The sequence below is a fragment of the Salvia miltiorrhiza genome, chromosome 3 (genome assembly GCF_028751815.1).
Source record: "Salvia miltiorrhiza cultivar Shanhuang (shh) chromosome 3, IMPLAD_Smil_shh, whole genome shotgun sequence".
NCBI lineage: Eukaryota > Viridiplantae > Streptophyta > Magnoliopsida > Lamiales > Lamiaceae > Salvia > Salvia miltiorrhiza.
The window spans coordinates 63,167,632-63,189,413 of record NC_080389.1 but is presented as its reverse complement, the minus strand read 5'-3'; the positions used below and the strand labels follow the sequence as shown (position 1 = coordinate 63,189,413).

Sequence of the window (21,782 nt, the reverse complement as noted above, 5' to 3'; positions counted from 1 at the left end):
TTTATCGTAAGAATTGTGATTTGTTTGACTCTGAAGGATGTCGGAACTAGAGGAATATTTTCCAATCTCTTCCATCATTTACTATTTCACAATTTTTCCTTGACAAATTTTGCAGAAGCATCAGTTAATTATTTAATTTATTTTTGTGAAATATTGCCTTTTAGTGCGCATAAGAGAGAATGCGTGGACTCATATCTAATATAATTAGACTTTCAAAACAGGAGAACCAGTAAAGTACATGGGCTGTGGGGACTGCGAGAATCTCAGTAAAGTACATGGGCTATGGTAGCTTGGGATGGCTTGAGGTCAAAAGACAACCAGAGAATCATAGCAGGTTGATTAACTAGTTCTTGAGGACTTGGTGCTTTAAACATTGTATGATAGATTTTTGTTTTAGCTATAAGGTAGTTGGTATTTTCAATTTTGAATCGGAATATGCAATGATGATGTATACTTGATATTTGGTTCATTTGTATAATAATGTATGAATTTTTTGGATGATATATAATATTGTTATCGTTGATTTTATCATTTTGTCGTTTTATAAAAATTGCAAAATTTAAAAATATACTACAATTATATAAAGTGCAAAAAACTGTTATAAAAGGTGCAAAAAATCGTTATGTATTCTAATTAAAGATAACGGTTAAAATCGTTATAAAAAGTGCAAAAATCGTTATAAAAAGTGCAAAAAATCGTTATAAAAAGTGCAAAAAACCGTTATGTATTCTATCAAAGATAACGGTTAAAACCGTTATAAAAAGTGCAAAAAACTGTTAACTATGATAAAAAAAAAAAAAATTAATACATAACGGAAAAATCTTAATACATAACGGTGAAAAACCGTTATGTATTCTATCAAAGATAACGGTTAAAACCGTTATAAAAAGTGCAAAAAACTGTTAACTATGATAAAAAAAAAAATAATAATAATAATAATACATAACGGAAAAATCTTAATACATAACGGTGAAAAACCGTTATGTATAACCTTTATAGATAACGGATGCGTACTGTTATGTATGACGCATCGTACCGTTATCTATGCTACTATACATAACGGTTTTGAAACCGTTATGTAAATTGCAATAAAACGTTATGTATAACAATTAAAATGCAAAATCATAACGGTTTTCCATGTCTTTCATAACGGTAAAAAACGTTATGTATGCAAGTCATAGATAACGGATGTAAGTGTTATGTATCACAATATAAAACCGTTATCTATATCTTACAAAGATAACGGTTTAAACCGTTATAAAAAGTATAAAAAACTGTTAACTATGTTATGAGAAAAAAGAAATATTATATAATAGATAACGGATTAATTCTAATACATAACAGTCGAAAACCGTTATCTTTTTCTTACAAAGATAACGGTTTAAACCGTTATAAAAAGTATAAAAAACTGTTAACTATAATATGAAAAAATATATATTATGGAATAGATAACGGATAAATTATAATACATAACAGTCGAAAACCGTTATGTATAATCAATATAGATAACGGTTTTATAACCGTTATGTATGTGTGGTTGTACTGTTATCTATTCCCTTCATAGATAACGGTTTTATAACCGTTATGTATGTGTGGTTGTACTGTTATCTTTTCCCTTCATAGATAACGGTTTTTAAACCGTTGTGTATGACACCTATAATAGATAACACCACTATACACAACGCTTTTTTTGCTCATAGATAACGGATAAAATCCGTTATCTATGTGCGTTTTTCTAGTAGTGAATGAAGAGTTCAAGGCATTAGTACTTGAATATATGCCAAAGGGAAACCTTGAAAAATGGTTATATTCCCACAACTATTGCTTGAATATGATAGAAAGATTGAATATAATGATTGATGTTGCATCTGCTTTGGAGTATCTTCACCACGGTTATTCAATGCCCATTGTCCACAGCGACTTGAAGCCTAGTAATGTGCTGTTAGACGAAGACATGGTTGCCCATGTAAGCGACTTTGGGATAGCAAAGTCGTTATGCGATGGAGATAGCTTGGTGTTAACCAACACGCTAGCAACATTCGGTTACATCGCTCCAGGTAAAGTTTCTCTAAATATATTGATTGCACTTCACATTCAATCAATTAATTGTGTCTTCCTTACTGCACACATCATGCTTTCAATCAATCAATATATAGATTATGTCTTCCTTACTGCATACATCATGCTTTTTTTTTTTTTTCCTAGAGTTTGGAAGGGCTAGTTTCAACAAGGTGTGATGTGTATAGCTACGGGGTGATGTTGATTGAAACTTTTACAAGAAAAAGGCCTAGTGATGATGTGTTTTGTGGAGATATGAGCTTAAAGAGATGGGTAGAACTCTCACTTACGGAGATCCCGGATGAAGTGATAGATGCCAACTTAGTCATGAATTTGGAGGAAGAAATGATTGACAAGAATATGCAGTGTGTATCATCCATACTTGAATTGGCTCTGAAATGCTCTGCCGACTCTCTCGGGGATAGAATCAACATGAAACAAGCACATGCAGAGTTGCGGAAAATCAAACATCGATTTTTCCAATGAGATTCAAGTAAGCTATTTTAAAGTTCTATGTTATTTCTAAAAGCATATTGATATCCCAAATTTCTATGGCAAAGTTAGCTAATGAAGTCTTCTTCATTTGGTGGCTTTGATGAGGCATGCAGTGGATAGTTGTGAGGTGGATGACATAAAGAATGGAAAATGTTGTTCTTTTTTTTTTTTTTTTGAGGGGTGTTGTTCATGGAAGGTATGCTATATGTGGAATAATTGTGTCTCTGTTTCTTCCTATGCTTTATGTTTTATCTTTTCAAGGTCATATGCATTAATGATTAATGATAATTTAATTATGTACTCTTATTAATTTTTTTCTCTTAATGCGAAAGTAAAATGTAATATACTACTACTAAGTAATATGGGTTGGATTTTGAACATGCATGTTGTATATGGGCTGGATTTTATTTGTTGATAATTTGGGTTGCCAATTTAACTTTTCGTTACATATTGTGTTTTGAATGGATAATTATGAAATCATTTTTTCTATTTCTAATTTATGCTTCTGTTAAATGTCATCGACAAGATATAACATGTCGAGTTTTAATACACTATTTAGATAATTTTAGTATTAAATATTTTTTTTTGAAAAATATAGAATATTTTCGTTTAATTCTGACACTTAATAATCTAGCTTTGAGTGTAATTACTTCCCAAATCATTTAAGAGTTCGTTTACGTTGATGGATAAATTTATCATGAGAAAATGAGGGATAATTTTAAATGACTCATTTCTTTTCTCACATCTATATATATAACATAAAAGAGGAGTTTTATAACCTCCGATTTTTCTTTCTCTTCTCACTTTTTCCCTCCAAAATTTCTTCTCATTTTTCTATTTTAATTTTATTCAAAAACTCGTTAACTTCAATTTATGAAAAAAAATATTCAATTCCAAAGTTAAATTAAAAACTATAATCTTTAATTCGGAGTAATAAATAATTTTGAAATTAATAATTTATGATCGTTTAAAACGTAAAAATTAATTTTATTTTTCGCTCTCATTCATCTCTAATAGTTATATCATACTATTTTTTTCATTTTATTTTCGTTTGTTGGTGAAAAGGATAAGTAGATATCATGTTTTATCTTTCAAAAAAGTTTATCAGAGAAATCAAGACGCGATAGCTCAGCTGAGGTGTTGCTACACTTCATGTTTGGAATGAACCCTCGTCGTTTGTGGAGGGTCATCCCCATGCTCCATGTTCGTGTGATTAATAAAATCTCTCATTTTCCTAAAAAAAAATGTAATGCCATGCTTTTTTGTTTAAAAACTTATGCATAAAAACAATAGGTTTAGACAATCCAAAAATAAATAAAATAATAAATAATAGTATAAATTAAAAAATTATTATTTTTTAATCTTTGAAACTTTTATTCCAAAGCGCGGATTTTGTATTTGAATACCTTGAAAGCCCTATGTCACGTATCACAATTTTGGTTCGCCGCATGGACAAAATAATATGTTTACTTAGAGAATTATATATATTAATGCTAATAACCTATAATGGTTTGTTGTTAGAATGGCCCACGGTGCTGTTATTAAATATTAATTAACCTAAAATAAAATTTAATTATTAATTTTAAATTGAGTTTATTAATCTCCCTCCACCCATTACAAATATCTCGATTTTTATAATGGGATGCCCTATTACAAATGTCTCATTCCATTTTTGGCAACATATTCTCTCTTAGATGCCCCAGCTTTGCCACTTGATCAGTTAAGCCTCATCGGCAATAGATAATTAAATTAATTAAGTACACATAAATGTGGTGCTTGCTCATATGATATTAAGACGGTGTATATATGTTTTGCGTGGGTTTCAACTGAGAGAATTAAATTGAATTGAAACGCATCTAACTATCTAGTTTTGCCAAATTATTATAAATACTTAAAGCATTCGACATTTTATAAAACATCCAAAAAAGAGAATATTTCAAACACTTCAATTTGATCTATACTTAAATAGCCATGATTCAAATCCTATTTTTCTTCGTTATTGGTGGGGTAATAGTGAATGAATCTCAAGCACATCGTCAGATCGAGTTGATGGGTACACTTGCTTCAGCAAATAAAAAAACCGATTTTTGCGACAATAATAAAATAGTATCAGTATCTTGTTGTCAAACGATTCTTAAAGGCATATGCAATGAACAAGTTTCAATTTCAGATGATTGTTGTAATTCATTTAATCATCTTGATTATTCAAATGGTTTTTCTGCATTTGTTGAAGCAGCCAAGGCAGAATATCAATCTTGTGACCTTGACCATGGGAAAAAAAATTTATCGATACTTTGCAATCCTTGAGAATTACTAAACATGTAACATCACAATAATAGTTAATAAAATTTCTTTTTCTTCTTTATTTTGTATTTTCAAGCATTACCTTTTTCTTTCATTTTAATGTAATTAATAAAGGAGGTTTTGATGTATCGGAAAATCAGAAACTCATGATTGAATTATGAGAAATTGTCTACAGCATTTTAATAAATGCATAATGAAACATATGTGTTCTAACGTTCATTGGTTTTGACTATGCAACCAACTGTTATATAATTTTATTTTAATGGAATTGCAATATATATGTTGATTAATTATAATTTAATTATGTATCTTATTTATTTGTTTGTCTTAATACGAAAGTGAAATGTAATATACTACTAATAATTAATTTGGGTTGGACTTGGGCTGTTTTCTGGGTTGGATTTTGAACATGTCGTATATGGGCTGGATTTTATTTGTTGATAATTTGGTAGAATATAAATACAAAGTTTGAATCGATTTTTTTTTTTATATATATATAAAAAAAAAACAAGTTTGATCAATTGATTTTATTTCGTTCGGTAGTCCAAGTGCAGTCATTTTCTTTACTTGTAATTCATGCTTGTTTTGATAAGTGCAAAACCGAAAACAAATATACGAAGTTGAGCAACTTGTTTGGAATGAAATGATAAGTTAAGGTTACTAATATCTTCATAAAGAAACCGTTTTAGAAGTAATTAAGTCTAATTAAACACTTAATCAGCTTGTTCCTTAATCGAGAATAAATATAAATATGAAAGGAATTAATAATGTTGACCCAGTAATTAATAGGTTCAATCATAGCCTAATAATTAATTAAATAAAAGTGGGCATGAATTAAATAATGGCAGCCCACTTGTATAAACATCTGAAGCCCAAGTAAAATAATTAAATCTGAGCCCAACGAAGATGGCCCAATTACTAAATGAATACTTGGGCTTAGATAAATAAATAATAATCCATCCGTCCCACGAATTTTGAGTCACTTCTTTTCGGCACGAGAGTTAAGGAATTGAAAATTAGTGTTTTAAATGTGTAGGTAATAAAGTAGAAAAGTGATTAGACAATTAGAAACTCTTAATTTTTTTTTTCTAATCCTTATTATATATAGATATGACTCAAGATTCGTGGCGAAAAAAGAAATTGACTCAAGATTCGTGGGACGGGGGGAGTATAACGCACAACTAATTAAATCATTGGGCTCAATAAATAAAAATGATTCTGGGCCCAAAGAAATAATAAAAAGTGTCCAATTAAATAATAAAAAAACGCTGGGCTCGAAATATTAAAATATCATAAGGCCCAATTAAAAAAATCAACCAATAAAGAGTATGTTAGGAGAAAAAACAATTCCTTTTCTATATTTGCAATGTCCCCTTTCCAATATAAAGAGTAAAGAAAATGTGTAAATGGCATGCGTTCAATTAATAATGATACAAAAGTTGATTTGCTTGTTATATTCTTTCATATATACTTGTTTTTAAAGATAATTGTGTTATTTAAAACTATATAATCTATGAAAAAATTTGTAATGTATTAAAACTGATTTGTAATATATTTAAATTATATAGTCTATGAAAATATTGTTCGCTATTATGTTTGTCTTCTAATAAAAAATACTTTAATTATACGAAATGCCCAAAAAAATTACTCACAATGTATTGAATTTAATTTGCAATATATTGAAATTATATAATTTATGAAAATAGTGTTCTTTATTGTTAATATATATTATGTTCGTCGTTTAATAAAAAAATGACTTAAATATACGGAATGCCCAGAAAAATAAAAAATTGCCGGGGGCTACCTCATCCGAACCCCATACAAGTTCAGCTCCCTCCAACCTTAATTCCTGGCTCCGCCACTGGTACTAGGTCACATGATATTAATTAAGACGAATAATTAATTGTTTTGTGGGTTTCAGTTGACATAATTAATTAAATTGAATTGAAACACATCTAGCTTCGCCAAATTAGGATAAATACTGAAAGCATTTTTCATTTCAAAAACATCTTAAAAGGGGAATATTTCAAATACTTTTATTCGAATTATAATTGAATATATCATGATTCAAATCTTGATTTTCCTCGTTATTAGTGGAGTGATAGTAAATGAATCTCGGTCTCATGAAATCGAATTGGGCTCAAAACAAGCTGATTTAAATGGCAAAGTGGTTTTTTGTAATCATAAACAAAGACTAATCCCTCAAGATTGTTGTTATTTGTTTGTTAATAGCATTTGTGATCCTGATTACCCTCTATATAGGGTTGATGGTTGTTGCAATTTCTATGGAAATCTTAGTACAGAGAGTCAACATGCATTTTTTAATGGAGCTAGGAAATTAATACCTAATTGTCATGGGGCTTATTATTTAAACCTTACTTGCTAGAATTACTACTTACATGTAACGTCACAATAATCGAGAATAAATAATGAATATGTTATTTTTCTCTCTCTATTTTAAATATTCAAGCATTATCTTGTGTTGTCTTCTTTTTATTTCGAGTGAGATGTTTAATTAACTTGGATTCTAGCTAAAGGTTATGCAGCAATTGGATATATTCTAAAGAAATGGACCATTATTTTAAACATCCAAAACACTCTTTGCAATTAACTTCATTAAATTAAAGTTCTTAAAATATCAATTTCATCCACATTTGGTCATCGGAGTTGAATATGACTTCGCCGGAACTTTCACTTTTCTCTCAGGAATTTCGTCGAACATCTTCCTCGCTTCAACCAAATCTCAAAGGTAACGGACGCGTAACGGCCGTTATCTCGCTGGGTTTAATTGTACCATTTTTGGAGTATGGGGGGTATTTGATCCAAGATCGAGACCTCTACTTCAAGGGTGCATCTGCACTTTAACCCTATAAAATATATATATGATGGTTATTGGATGCACTTATTAGCTACTTAATTATCATAATACAATCACAATTAATTTGCAGCCATGGAGAAAAAGCTTTATTGCATTTTTCAGTATGCATTCCTAATCACCATAACCTTCCCAATGCTTTCTTCTGAATCCAAACAACCTCTGAGCCTTGCAACTGATTGGACGACCAACTCCACCTCCGTCACTTGCAGCTTGCGCCATCACAGAGTAGCTGCCTTGAATCTCTCCAACATGGCTCTCTCCGCCACTATTCCACCGCAGCTCGGAAACCTCTCCTTCCTCGTCTCCCTCGACCTCAGAAACAATCTTTTCCATGGAGATTTGCCTCAAGAGCTGTCTCTCCTTCGCCGTTTGAAGTTCATATCTTTCCGACTCAACAACTTCACCGGAGACATCCCTCCGATGTTGGGTCAGTTACCAAAATTAGAGTACTTGAATTTACGCAACAACAGCTTCATGGGTTCCATCCCAAAATCTCTCTCAAACCTCACAAACCTACAATTTCTTTACTTATCTTCCAATTCTCTAAGTGGAGAAATTCCAAAAGAGTTTGGGAGACTTCAAAGTCTACAAACTCTAGCTGTTCAATTCAATCGTCTATCCGGTGCTATAGACAATTTCTCATAATTCAATCATGAGTTTCTTATTTTCCGATACATCAAAATCTCCTTTATTAATTACATCAAAAAATGAAAGCAAAAGATAATGCTTGAAAATTCAAAATAAAGAAGAAAAAGAAATTTTATTAATTAACTATTATTGTAATGTTACATGTTTAGTAAATTCTCAAGGATGGCAAGTTATTGATAAACACTTTATCCCGTTCTATCATGAGCCTCTCGAGTAGGGAGGGGCTGCATCGCATTACTCGATGCCTCCTCTACTCGAGTAAGAGGCATCGCGTAATGCGATGCGGATGCTCTAAGAGGTTTCTCAAACATTGTGTTGCTTCTTTTCTCAATTTTTAAATTTATCACACAATTTTCCTCTCATTTTAACTTTATCACATCAAATCTCTTCTTGGAATGAACGTTTACCTTTCTTCTATTTTTTGCTCTGGTTTTTCTTATTCTTCTTTAGATTGCCATTGAAAGATTTTTTGTACTGCGTTAAGTCTTACTTGTCTTCTATTTTTTCTTGGTTTTTTCTTCTTTTTATTGCTATTTAAGACTTTTTTTTTGCACTATGTTAATTCTTTATTAATTCTTTTTCTTTCTTAGTATTGTAGCTCCGAAATTCTCCGTCAAGGAATTCAAAGTGCCTCCCAAACCAATTCCATCATCAGTGACGCACTGACGATATGATTTAAGACTAGGATAAAGAAATCCACTTTTAGTACAAGATTTAATGTAACATCTTATTTAAGAACCAATTGATTATTTTGCTAATTAATCATATTGCTGTAATGTTATTCCCTTCATGATAGGTTGTTTCCCCTTCATAAATTTGACAATCTGTTACCGAAGATTAAGTTGTAGAAGTCATCATTGATGAAACAACCAAATATGTATTGTATATACATACAAAACAAAACAAAACAAATGAAGCAAGCACACACTATTACTCCACTAATAACCAAGAAAAATAGGATTTGAATCATGATTAAGTCCATTAATTTGTAGTGACTGGGGCCCACATTTGTAGTCCACAACCTCAAGTCTTCCATTAATTTGTATGGACGACTTGACTCAAAACCCACACCCATCAAGACTCTCAAGTCAACCAAGTCTTCCATTAATTTGTGTATATATATGTGATGATTATTGGATGCATAATACAATCACAATTTGCAGCCATGGAGAAAAAGCTTTATTGCATTTTGCAGTATGCATTCCTAATTACCATAACCTTCCCAATGCTTTCTTCAGAATCCAAACAACCTCTGAGCCTTGCAACTGATCAAACTGCCCTTCTTTCACTCAAACATACATCTCTTTTACTTGCAACTAATTGGACCAACTCCACCTCCGTCTGCAGCTGGATTGGCGTCACTTGCAGCTTCCGCCACCACAGAGTAGCTGCCTTGAATCTCTCCAACATGGCTCTCTCCGCCACCATTCCACCACAGCTCGGACACCTCTCCTTCCTCGTCTCCCTCGACCTCACCAACAACCTTTTCCATGGAGATTTGCCTCAAGAGCTGTCTCTCCTTCGCCGTTTGAAGTTCATATCTTTCCGACTCAACAACTTCACTGGAGACATCCCTCCGATGTTGGGTCAGTTACCAAAATTAGAGTACTTGAATTTACGCAACAACAGCTTCATAGGTTCCATCCCAAAGTCCCTCTCAAACCTCACAAACCTACAATTTCTTGACTTAACTTACAATTCTCTAAGTGGAGAAATTCCAAAAGAGTTTGGGAGACTTCAAAGTCTACAAACTCTGTATGCTCAATTCAATCATCTCTCCGGTGCTATACCATCAGCCATATTCAACATATCGACCCTTGTATCTATGGCCTTCACATACAATGAATTGAGTGGAAGTCTTCCAACAGACATTTGCAGTAATCTTCCATCTCTTACTGCGATTTATCTTTCTTATAATCAGCTGAGTGGCGCGATTCCCACAAATCTATCCCAATGTTCAGGGCTTGAGGTGTTGAGCCTCTCTTACAACTCTTTTAGTACTGGGGAGATACCTTCAGAAATCGGCTACTTAACATCTCTTCGGGAGTTATATGTTGGTGGTAACAATTTGAATGGTATGGTTCAAGTTCTTATCACATAAATTTGTGTAAATAAGATTTTATTAGTTTCATGACACTTTTTTTGCCAGGAATACTACCACATGAGATTGGCCATCTTCAGAGTCTGGTTACGTTTGGTGCTGAACGAAATGAGATTGCGGGCTCAATTGATTTCAATATTTTCATGAATATGTCTTCTCTGCAAAACATAAATCTAGGGCGCAACAAATTCACGGGGAACCTTTCAAGGGATGTCGGGAATATTACCTTGCTAACATATTTGGATCTCTCGGAAAGCCATTTTACAGGTACAACAAAGTAATTTTCATGTAAATTATCTTTTTAGCTACAATATGTGTTTTTAGCTACAGTTTTGAAATCTCATGTTTTGCAGGGCTTATTCCCACTGAATTTGGCCAACTTTACCATTTGGAGACATTACAATTAAACTTTAACAGCTTGAGTGGTTCGATTCCACATGAGCTCTTTAACATTTCAACTCTTCGGATTCTTTCACTTACTGCCAATGCTCTGTCAGGGGTTCTTCCAACCCATTTATGCCATGCCTCTCCCTCTCTCGAAGAAGTTTATCTTGGCGGAAATTCTATCACCGGAGCAATACCCAACTCCATCTCTAACTGTTCTCAACTCACAATTCTCGCACTTCATGTAAACAAATTCAGTGGTTATATACCTACTCATCTCGGCAACCTAAAAAATCTCCAACGTCTTACTCTGTTCAGCAACAATCTTACCCAGGCACCATCTTCTTCCTTCATTACTTCATTGACAAATTGCAAGTCTCTAACTACTTTGTCAATTGCTGATAATCCTCTAAATGGTGTCATTCCAGCTTCTTTCGGGAACTTATCTTCCACACTTCAAACATTCACTGCCGGCAACTGCAAATTCAGTGGCATCATTCCTGTTGAAATAGGAAATCTAAGCAATATGATGGTATTAGATTTATTTGGGAATGAGTTATTTGGTAATATTCCACTAACTATAAGCCATTTGCATGAACTTCAAGGATTATATCTGTATAATAACATGTTGGGAGGTTCAATACCACATGCTATATGTGATCTATTCCGCCTCGACACTTTAGATATGAGCCAGAATCAATTTTCAGGCCCAATTCCTAAATGTCTGGAAAATGTCTCTTCTATAAGAATTCTTCATCTAGGCTCCAACATGTTGAATTCAAGCATACCTTCAAGCTTATGGGGCCTAAAAGATTTGAACTCTCTAGACTTGTCCTCAAATTCATTAAATGGGTTCTTACCACAAGAGATAAGTAACTTAGGAGCAGCAATATATATAAACCTATGGATGAATCAGTTGTCAGGGTCAATTCCTAGCACTATTGGGAAGTTGCAGAATTTGATTAATCTGTCTTTGGCAAATAATAGACTAGAAGGTTCTATTCCTGTGTCTATGGGAAGCATGATCAATTTGGCAAATCTCGATTTGTCATACAACAACCTCTCTGGTTCAATTCCAAAGTCTTTAGAAGAACTTCAACACCTCGACTACTTTAATGTCTCTTTCAATAGTTTAAGTGGAGAAATTCCTAATGAAGGTTCTTTTAGAAACTTCACTACGGATTGTTTTAAGGGTAATGAGGCATTGTGTGGAATCCCCAAGTTCCATGTCCAAATTTGCTCTTCAATTTCTAATCACAGATCAAAGAGAAAGAAGGTGGAACGAGCTTCATTTATTGTTTTCGGGGTTGTGGCTTTCATCTCAGTTGTTTCTTTGGCCTTTATAATTGTAAGAAACAAAAGGAAAGATAAGACGACTAGCAGAGAAGTTGATGAGCTGAAATCCATTGTGCCAGAAAGAATCTCTTATTATGAACTGCTGCAAGCAACACAAAGATTCAATGAAAGCAATTTACTTGGCACCGGGAGTTCTTGCTCTGTTTATAAAGGAATTCTTAACAATGGGAAGGATATCGTTGTCAAGGTGTTTAATATGCATCTAGAAGGTATTTCGAGAATATTTGATGTCGAATGTGAGATACTACGTAGCATTCGACACAGGAATCTGACAAGCGTCATAAGCAGTTGCTCCAATGAAGAGTTCAAGGCATTAGTACTTGAATATATGCCAAAGGGAAACCTTGAAAAATGGTTATATTCCCACAACTATTACTTGAATATGATGGAAAGATTGAATATAATGATTGATGTTGCATCTGCTTTGGAGTATCTTCACCACGGTTATTCAATGCCCATTGTCCACAGCGACTTGAAGCCTAGTAATGTGCTGTTAGATGAAGACATGGTTGCCCATGTAAGCGACTTTGGGATAGCAAAGTTGTTATGCGATGGAGATAGCTTTGTGTTAACCAACACGCTAGCAACATTCGGTTACATCGCTCCAGGTGAAGTTTCTCTAAATATATCGATTGCACTTCACTTTCAATCAATTAATTGTGTCTTCCTTACTGCACATATCATGATTTTTGTTGTTCCAGAGTATGGCTTGGAAGGGCTAGTTTCAACAAGGTGTGATGTGTATAGCTACGGGGTGATGTTGATAGAAACTTTTACGAGAAAAAGGCCTAGTGATGATATGTTTTGCGGAGATATGAGCTTAAAGAGATGGGTAGAACTCTCACTTTCGGAGATCCCGGATGAAGTGATAGATGCCAACTTAGTCATGAATTTGGAGGAAGAAATGATTGACAAGAATATGCAGTGTGTATCATCCATACTTGAATTGGCTCTGAAATGCGCTGCCGACTCTCCCGGGGATAGAATCAACATGAAACAAGCACATGCGGAGTTGCAGAAAATCAAACATCGATTTTCCCAATGAGATTCAAGTAAGCTATTTTAAAGTTCTATGTTATTTCTAAAAGCATATTGATATCCCAAATTTCTATGGCAAAGTTAGCTAATGAAGTCTTCTTTATTTGGTGGCTTTGATGAGGCATGCAGTGGATAGTTGTGAGGTGGATGACATAAAGAATGGAAAATGTTGTTCTTTATTATTACCATGGAAGGTATGCTATATGTGGAATAATTGTGTCTCTGTTTCTTCTTATGCTTTATCCAGTAGTATTCTATCTTTTCAAGACCTTTTTTCTTGTGTTTTACTTTCTAGTTATTAATGATTAATGATAATTTAATTATGTACTCTTATTAATTTGTTGTCTTAATGCGAAAGTAAAATGTAATATAATTTTGAAATTAATAATTTAAGATCGTTTAAAACGTAAAAATTATTTTTTTTCGCTCTCATTTATCTCTAATTTAAGTATCATACTATTTTTTCATTTTATTTTCGTTTGTTGGTGAAAAAGATAAGTAGATATCATGTTTTATCTTTCAAAAAAGTTTATCAGAGAAATCAAGACGCGATAGCTCATTGCTTCACTAAAGCTGAGGTGTTGCTACACTTCATGTTTGGAATGAACGCTCGTCGTTTGTGGAGGGTCATCTCCATGCTCCATGTTCGTGTGATTAATAAAATCTCTCCTTTTCCTAAAAAAATGTAATACCATTCATTTTTGTTTAAAAACTTATGCATAAAAACAATAGGTTTAGACAATCCAAAAATAAATAAAATAATAAATAATAGTATAAATTAAAAAATGATTATTTTTTAATCTTTGAAACTTTTATTCCGAAGCGCGGATTTTGCATTGGAATACCTTGGAAGCCCTCTGTCACGTATCACAATTTTGGTGCGCCACATGGACAAAATAATATGTTTACTTAGAGAATTATATATATTAACGCTAATAACCTATAATGGTTTGTTGTTAGAATGGCCCACAGTGCTGTTATTAAATATTAATTAACCTAAAATAAAACTTAATTATTAATTTTAAATTGAGTTTATTAATCTCCCTCCACCCCATTACAAATATCTCGATTTTTATAATGGGATGTCCTATTACAAATGTCTCATTCCATTTTTGGCAACATATTCTCTCTTAGATGCCCCAGCTTTGCCTCTTGATCAGTTAAGCCTCATAGGCAATAGATAATTAAATTAAGTACACATAAATATGGTGCTTGCTCATATGATATTAAGACGGTGTATATATGTTTTGTGGGTTTCAACTGAGAGAATTAAATTGAATTGAAACGCATCTAACTATCTAGTTTCGTCAAATTATTATAAATACTTAAAACATTCAACACTTTATAAAACATTCAAAAAAGAGAATATTTCAAACACTTCAATTTGATCTATAGTTAAATAATCATGATTCAAATCCTATTTTTCTTCGTTATTGGTGGAGTAATAGTGAATGAATCTCAAGTACATCGTCAGATCGAGTGGGTACACTTGCTTCAGCAAATAAAAAAACCGATTTTTGCCACAATAATAAAATAGTATCAGTATCTTGTTGTCAAACGATTCTTAAAGGCATATGCAATGAACAAGTATCAATTTCAGATGATTGTTGTAATTCATTTAATGGTCTTAGTTATTTAATTAGTTTTGATGCATTTCTTAATGCAGCCAAGGCAGAATATCAATCTTGTGACCCTGACCATGGGCTAAAGAATTTATCGATAATTTGCAATCCTTGAGAATTTACTAGACTGTAACATCACAATAATAGTGAATAATTTTTTTTTCTTCTTTATTTTGAATTCTCAAGAATTATCTTTTGCTTTCATTTTAATTAGTGTAATTAATAAAGGATGTTTTGATGAATCGGAAAATAAGAAACTCAGGATTGAATTATGAGAAATTGTCTATAGCATTTTTAATAAATGCATAATGAAACATATGTGTTCTAATTAACTTCTAATGTTCATTGGTTTTGACTATGCAACCAACTCTTATATAATTTTATTTTAATGGAATTGCAATGTTGATTAATGATAATTTAATTATGTATCTTATTTATTAGTTGTCTTAGTGCGAAAGTGAAATGTAATTAATTTAGGTTGGACTTGGGCTGTTTTCTGGGTTGGATTCTGAACATGTATATGGGCTGGATTGTCAAAATCAAACTTTCATCTCAGTTGTTTCTTTGGCCTTTATAATTGTCAAAAATAAAAGAAAAGATAAGACGACTAGCAGAGAAGTTGATGAGTTGATATTCATTGTGCCAGAAAGAATCTCTTATTATGAACTGCTGCAAGCAACAGAAAGATTCGATGAAAGCAATTTACTTGGCACTGGGAGTTCTTGCTCTGTTTATAAAGGAATTCTTAACAATGGGAAGGATATCGTTGTCAAGGTGTTTAATATGCAGCTAGAAGGTATTTCAAGAATATTTGATGTCGAATGTGAGATACTACGTAGCATTCGACACAGGAATCTGACAAGCGTCATAAGCAGTTGCTCCGATGAAGAGTTCAAGGCATTAGTACTTGAATATATGCCAAAGGGAAACCTTGAAAAATGGTTATATTCCCACAGCTATTGCTTGAATATGATGGAAAGATTGAATATAATGATTGATGTTGCATCTGCTTTGGAGTATCTTCACCACGGTTATTCAATGCCCATTGTCCACAGCGACTTGAAGCCTAGTAATGTGCTGTTAGATGAAGACATGGTTGCCCATGTAAGCGACTTTGGGATAGCAAAGTTGTTATGCGATGGAGATAGCTTTGTGTTAACCAACACGCTAGCAACATTCGGTTACATCGCTCCAGGTGAAGTTTCTCTAAATATATTGATTGCACTTCACTTTCAATCAATTAATTGTGTCTTCCTTACTGCACATATCATGATTTTTGTTGTTCCAGAGTATGGCTTGGAAGGGCTAGTTTCAACAAGGTGTGATGTGTATAGCTACGGGGTGATGTTGATAGAAACTTTTACGAGAAAAAGGCCTAGTGATGATATGTTTTGCGGAGATATGAGCTTAAAGAGATGGGTAGAACTCTCACTTTCGGAGATCCCGGATGAAGTGATAGATGCCAACTTAGTCATGAATTTGGAGGAAGAAATGATTGACAAGAATATGCAGTGTGTATCATCCATACTTGAATTGGCTCTGAAATGCGCTGCCGACTCTCCCGGGGATAGAATCAACATGAAACAAGCACATGCGGAGTTGCAGAAAATCAAACATCGATTTTCCCAATGAGATTCAAGTAAGCTATTTTAAAGTTCTATGTTATTTCTAAAAGCATATTGATATCCCAAATTTCTATGGCAAAGTTAGCTAATGAAGTCTTCTTCATTTGGTGGCTTTGATGAGGCATGCAGTGGATAGTTGTGAGGTGGATGACATAAAGAATGGAAAATGTTGTTCTTTATTATTACCATGGAAGGTATGCTATATGTGGAATAATTGTGTCTCTGTTTCTTCTTATGCTTTATCCAGTAGTATTCTATCTTTTCAAGACCTTTTTTCTTGTGTTTTACTTTCTAGTTATTAATGATTAATGATAATTTAATTATGTACTCTTATTAATTTGTTGTCTTAATGCGAAAGTAAAATGTAATATAATTTTGAAATTAATAATTTAAGATCGTTTAAAACGTAAAAATTATTTTTTTTCGCTCTCATTTATCTCTAATTTAAGTATCATACTATTTTTTCATTTTATTTTCGTTTGTTGGTGAAAAAGATAAGTAGATATCATGTTTTATCTTTCAAAAAAGTTTATCAGAGAAATCAAGACGCGATAGCTCATTGCTTCACTAAAGCTGAGGTGTTGCTACACTTCATGTTTGGAATGAACGCTCGTCGTTTGTGGAGGGTCATCTCCATGCTCCATGTTCGTGTGATTAATAAAATCTCTCCTTTTCCTAAAAAAATGTAATACCATTCATTTTTGTTTAAAAACTTATGCATAAAAACAATAGGTTTAGACAATCCAAAAATAAATAAAATAATAAATAATAGTATAAATTAAAAAATGATTATTTTTTAATCTTTGAAACTTTTATTCCGAAGCGCGGATTTTGCATTGGAATACCTTGGAAGCCCTCTGTCACGTATCACAATTTTGGTGCGCCACATGGACAAAATAATATGTTTACTTAGAGAATTATATATATTAACGCTAATAACCTATAATGGTTTGTTGTTAGAATGGCCCACAGTGCTGTTATTAAATATTAATTAACCTAAAATAAAACTTAATTATTAATTTTAAATTGAGTTTATTAATCTCCCTCCACCCCATTACAAATATCTCGATTTTTATAATGGGATGTCCTATTACAAATGTCTCATTCCATTTTTGGCAACATATTCTCTCTTAGATGCCCCAGCTTTGCCTCTTGATCAGTTAAGCCTCATAGGCAATAGATAATTAAATTAAGTACACATAAATATGGTGCTTGCTCATATGATATTAAGACGGTGTATATATGTTTTGTGGGTTTCAACTGAGAGAATTAAATTGAATTGAAACGCATCTAACTATCTAGTTTCGTCAAATTATTATAAATACTTAAAACATTCAACACTTTATAAAACATTCAAAAAAGAGAATATTTCAAACACTTCAATTTGATCTATAGTTAAATAATCATGATTCAAATCCTATTTTTCTTCGTTATTGGTGGAGTAATAGTGAATGAATCTCAAGTACATCGTCAGATCGAGTGGGTACACTTGCTTCAGCAAATAAAAAAACCGATTTTTGCCACAATAATAAAATAGTATCAGTATCTTGTTGTCAAACGATTCTTAAAGGCATATGCAATGAACAAGTATCAATTTCAGATGATTGTTGTAATTCATTTAATGGTCTTAGTTATTTAATTAGTTTTGATGCATTTCTTAATGCAGCCAAGGCAGAATATCAATCTTGTGACCCTGACCATGGGCTAAAGAATTTATCGATAATTTGCAATCCTTGAGAATTTACTAGACTGTAACATCACAATAATAGTGAATAATTTTTTTTTCTTCTTTATTTTGAATTCTCAAGAATTATCTTTTGCTTTCATTTTAATTAGTGTAATTAATAAAGGATGTTTTGATGAATCGGAAAATAAGAAACTCAGGATTGAATTATGAGAAATTGTCTATAGCATTTTTAATAAATGCATAATGAAACATATGTGTTCTAATTAACTTCTAATGTTCATTGGTTTTGACTATGCAACCAACTCTTATATAATTTTATTTTAATGGAATTGCAATGTTGATTAATGATAATTTAATTATGTATCTTATTTATTAGTTGTCTTAGTGCGAAAGTGAAATGTAATTAATTTAGGTTGGACTTGGGCTGTTTTCTGGGTTGGATTCTGAACATGTATATGGGCTGGATTGTCAAAATCAAACTTTCATCTCAGTTGTTTCTTTGGCCTTTATAATTGTCAAAAATAAAAGAAAAGATAAGACGACTAGCAGAGAAGTTGATGAGTTGATATTCATTGTGCCAGAAAGAATCTCTTATTATGAACTGCTGCAAGCAACAGAAAGATTCGATGAAAGCAATTTACTTGGCACTGGGAGTTCTTGCTCTGTTTATAAAGGAATTCTTAACAATGGGAAGGATATCGTTGTCAAGGTGTTTAATATGCAGCTAGAAGGTATTTCAAGAATATTTGATGTCGAATGTGAGATACTACGTAGCATTCGACACAGGAATCTGACAAGCGTCATAAGCAGTTGCTCCAATGAAGAGTTCAAGGCATTAGTACTTGAATATATGCCAAAGGGAAACCTTGAAAAATGGTTATATTCCCACAGCTATTGCTTGAATATGATGGAAAGATTGAATATAATGATTGATGTTGCATCTGCTTTGGAGTATCTTCACCACGGTTATTCAATGCCCATTGTCCACAGCGACTTGAAGCCTAGTAATGTGCTGTTAGATGAAGACATGGTTGCCCATGTAAGCGACTTTGGGATAGCAAAGTTGTTATGCGATGGAGATAGCTTTGTGTTAACCAACACGCTAGCAACATTCGGTTACATCGCTCCAGGTGAAGTTTCTCTAAATATATTGATTGCACTTCACTTTCAATCAATTAATTGTGTCTTCCTTACTGCACATATCATGATTTTTGTTGTTCCAGAGTATGGCTTGGAAGGGCTAGTTTCAACAAGGTGTGATGTGTAGCTACGGGGTGATGTTGATTGAAACTTTTACGAGAAAAAAGCCTAGTGATGATATGTTTTGCGGAGATATGAGCTTAAAGAGATGGGTAGAACTCTCACTTTCGAAGATCCCAGATGAAGTGATAGATGCCAACTTAGTCATGAATTTGGAGGAAGAAATGATTGACAAGAATATGCAGTGTGTATCATCCATACTTGAATTGGCTCTGAAATGCTCTGCCGACTCTCCCGGGGATAGAATCAACATGAAACAAGCACATGCAGAGTTGCAGAAAATCAAACATCGATTTTCCCAATGAGATTCAAGTAAGGTATTTTAAAGTTTGATCAATTGATTTTATATCGTTCTGTAGTTCAAAGACCAAGTGCAGTCATTTTCTTTCCTTGTAATTCATGCTTGTTTTGATAAGTGCAAAACCGAAATCAAATATACGAAGTTGAGTAATTAAGTCTAATTAAACGGTTAATCAGGTTGTTCCTTAATCGAGCGTAAATAAATATGAAAGGAATTAATAATGTTGACCCAGTAATTAATAGGCTTAATAGTAAGGCAGCCTAATAATTAATTAAATAAAAGTGGGCATGAATTAAATAATGGCGTCCACTTGTATAAATATCTGAAGCCCAAGTGAAATAATTAAATCTGAGCCCAAAAAAGATGACCCATTTACTAAATGAATACTTGGGCTTAGATAAATAAATAATAATCCCCCCGTCCCATGAATCTTGAGTTGCTTCTTTTTGGCACGAGAATTAAAAAATTGAAGATTTGTATATTAAGTGTGTAATTAATAAAGTAGAAAAGTGATGAAGTAGAAAAGTGATTAGGTAATTAGAAACTCTTATTTTTTTTCCCTAATCCTTATTATATATAGAAATGACTCAAGATTCGTTGGATGACCGGAAAAGAAAATTGACTCAATTCGTGGGAAGGAGGGAGTATAAGGCACAACTAATTAAATCATTGGGCTCAATAAATAAAAATGATTCTGGGCCCAAAGAAATAATAAAAAGAGTCCAATTAAATAATAAAAAATGTTGGGCTCGAAATATCACAATATCATAATATCATAAGGCCCAATTAAAATAAATCAACAAATAAAGAGTATGTTAGGAGAAAAAATTCTCAAAAAAAAAAAGAAAAATGAAAGAAAAAATTCCTAATAAAATGTAGGCAAAAGATAGTTTTTTTAGTTCCTATATGTTCTTTGCACGTGAAATGATATGTATGATACTAATAACAAAATAAAGTTGAAGATGAATAAAGAAAATGTGTAAATGGAAATCTCATACGTTCAATTAATAATGATAAGAGTTGTATTACGTTAACAAGTCATGGGGGCTGAAGCCCCACCCAAATTTTGAGATTTTTTTTTGGTAAATATATATTTTATAAAAGAATTTTGTTTTACAAAAGTTGATTTGCTTGTTATATTCCTTCTTATATACTTGTTTTAAAGATAATTGTGTTATTTAAAACTATATAATCTATGAAAAAATTTGTAATGTATTGAAACCGATTTGTAATATATTTAAACTATATAGTCTATGAAAATGTTGTTCGCTATTATGTTTGTCTTTTAATAAAAAATGCTTTAAATATACGAAATGCCCAAAAAAAATTGTAATGTATTGAAACAAATTTGTTAATATATTGAAATTATATCATTTATGAAAATAGTGTTCTTTATTGTTAATATTATGTTCGTCTTTTAATAAAAAATGACTTAAACTAGTTATTCCAGAGGCATGTGCAGGTCATATGCTCACTTCATCCGTACTCTTATTAATGATTAATGATAATTTAATTATGTACTCTTATTAATTTGTTGTCTTAATGCGAAAGTAAAATGTAATATACTACTAAGTAATATGGGTTGGATTTTGAACATGCATGTTGCATATGGGCTGGATTTTATTTGTTGATAATTTGGGTTGCCAATTTAACTTTTCGTTACATATTGTGTTTTGAATGGATAATTATGAAATCATTTTTTCTATTTCTAATTTATGCTTCTGTTAAATGTCATTGACAAGATATAACATGTCGAGTTTTAATACACTATTTAGATAATTTTAGTATAAAATATTTTTTTGAAAAATATAGAATATTTTCGTTTAATTCTGACACTTAATAATCTAGCATCGAGTGTAATTACTCCCCAAATCATTTAAGGGTTCGTTTGCTTTTGATGGATAAATTTATCATGAGAAAATGCTGGATAATTTTAAATGACTCATTTCTTTTCTCACTCTATATATATAACATAAAAGAGGAGTTTTTTTACCTCCGATTTTTCTCTCTCTTCTCACTTCTTTC

The 21,782-nt window shown here is 32.2% G+C and overlaps 5 protein-coding genes across 6 annotated transcripts; all 5 read left to right on the top strand.

Annotated features, from left to right (window-relative positions):
• The first annotated feature begins 1,774 nt into the window (after positions 1-1,774).
• Positions 1,775-2,685, top strand: LOC131015468 (putative L-type lectin-domain containing receptor kinase V.2). Its single transcript, XM_057943891.1, has 2 exons — positions 1,775-2,062; positions 2,398-2,685. Exons 1-2 carry the CDS (start codon positions 1,778-1,780, stop codon positions 2,542-2,544), a joined length of 432 nt encoding a protein of 143 aa, XP_057799874.1. The 5' UTR covers positions 1,775-1,777; the 3' UTR covers positions 2,545-2,685.
• Positions 2,686-7,807: 5,122 nt separating this feature from the next.
• On the top strand, positions 7,808-8,380 carry LOC131019167 (probable LRR receptor-like serine/threonine-protein kinase At4g36180). Its single transcript, XM_057947853.1, has one exon. It carries the CDS (start codon positions 7,808-7,810, stop codon positions 8,378-8,380), a length of 573 nt encoding a protein of 190 aa, XP_057803836.1.
• A 1,155-nt stretch (positions 8,381-9,535) lies between these two features.
• LOC131015324 (receptor kinase-like protein Xa21) lies at positions 9,536-13,356 on the top strand. Of its 2 annotated transcripts, XM_057943680.1 has the most exons (4): positions 9,541-10,458; positions 10,533-10,751; positions 10,838-12,832; positions 12,926-13,356. In XM_057943680.1, exons 1-4 carry the CDS (start codon positions 9,549-9,551, stop codon positions 13,267-13,269), a joined length of 3,468 nt encoding a protein of 1,155 aa, XP_057799663.1. In that variant the 5' UTR covers positions 9,541-9,548; the 3' UTR covers positions 13,270-13,356. The 2 variants fall into 2 exon arrangements, with proteins under 2 accessions (XP_057799662.1, XP_057799663.1); XM_057943679.1 differs by having other exon boundaries at positions 9,536-10,458; positions 10,838-13,356.
• A 13-nt stretch (positions 13,357-13,369) lies between these two features.
• Positions 13,370-18,805, top strand: LOC131015420 (probable LRR receptor-like serine/threonine-protein kinase At3g47570). The gene is made up of 3 exons (XM_057943807.1): positions 13,370-13,456; positions 15,531-16,079; positions 16,173-18,805. Exons 1-3 carry the CDS (start codon positions 13,429-13,431, stop codon positions 16,514-16,516), a joined length of 921 nt encoding a protein of 306 aa, XP_057799790.1. The 5' UTR covers positions 13,370-13,428; the 3' UTR covers positions 16,517-18,805.
• Positions 16,584-21,782, top strand: LOC131015438 (probable LRR receptor-like serine/threonine-protein kinase At3g47570). Its single transcript, XM_057943843.1, has 2 exons — positions 16,584-16,703; positions 18,778-21,782. Exons 1-2 carry the CDS (start codon positions 16,676-16,678, stop codon positions 19,461-19,463), a joined length of 714 nt encoding a protein of 237 aa, XP_057799826.1. The 5' UTR covers positions 16,584-16,675; the 3' UTR covers positions 19,464-21,782.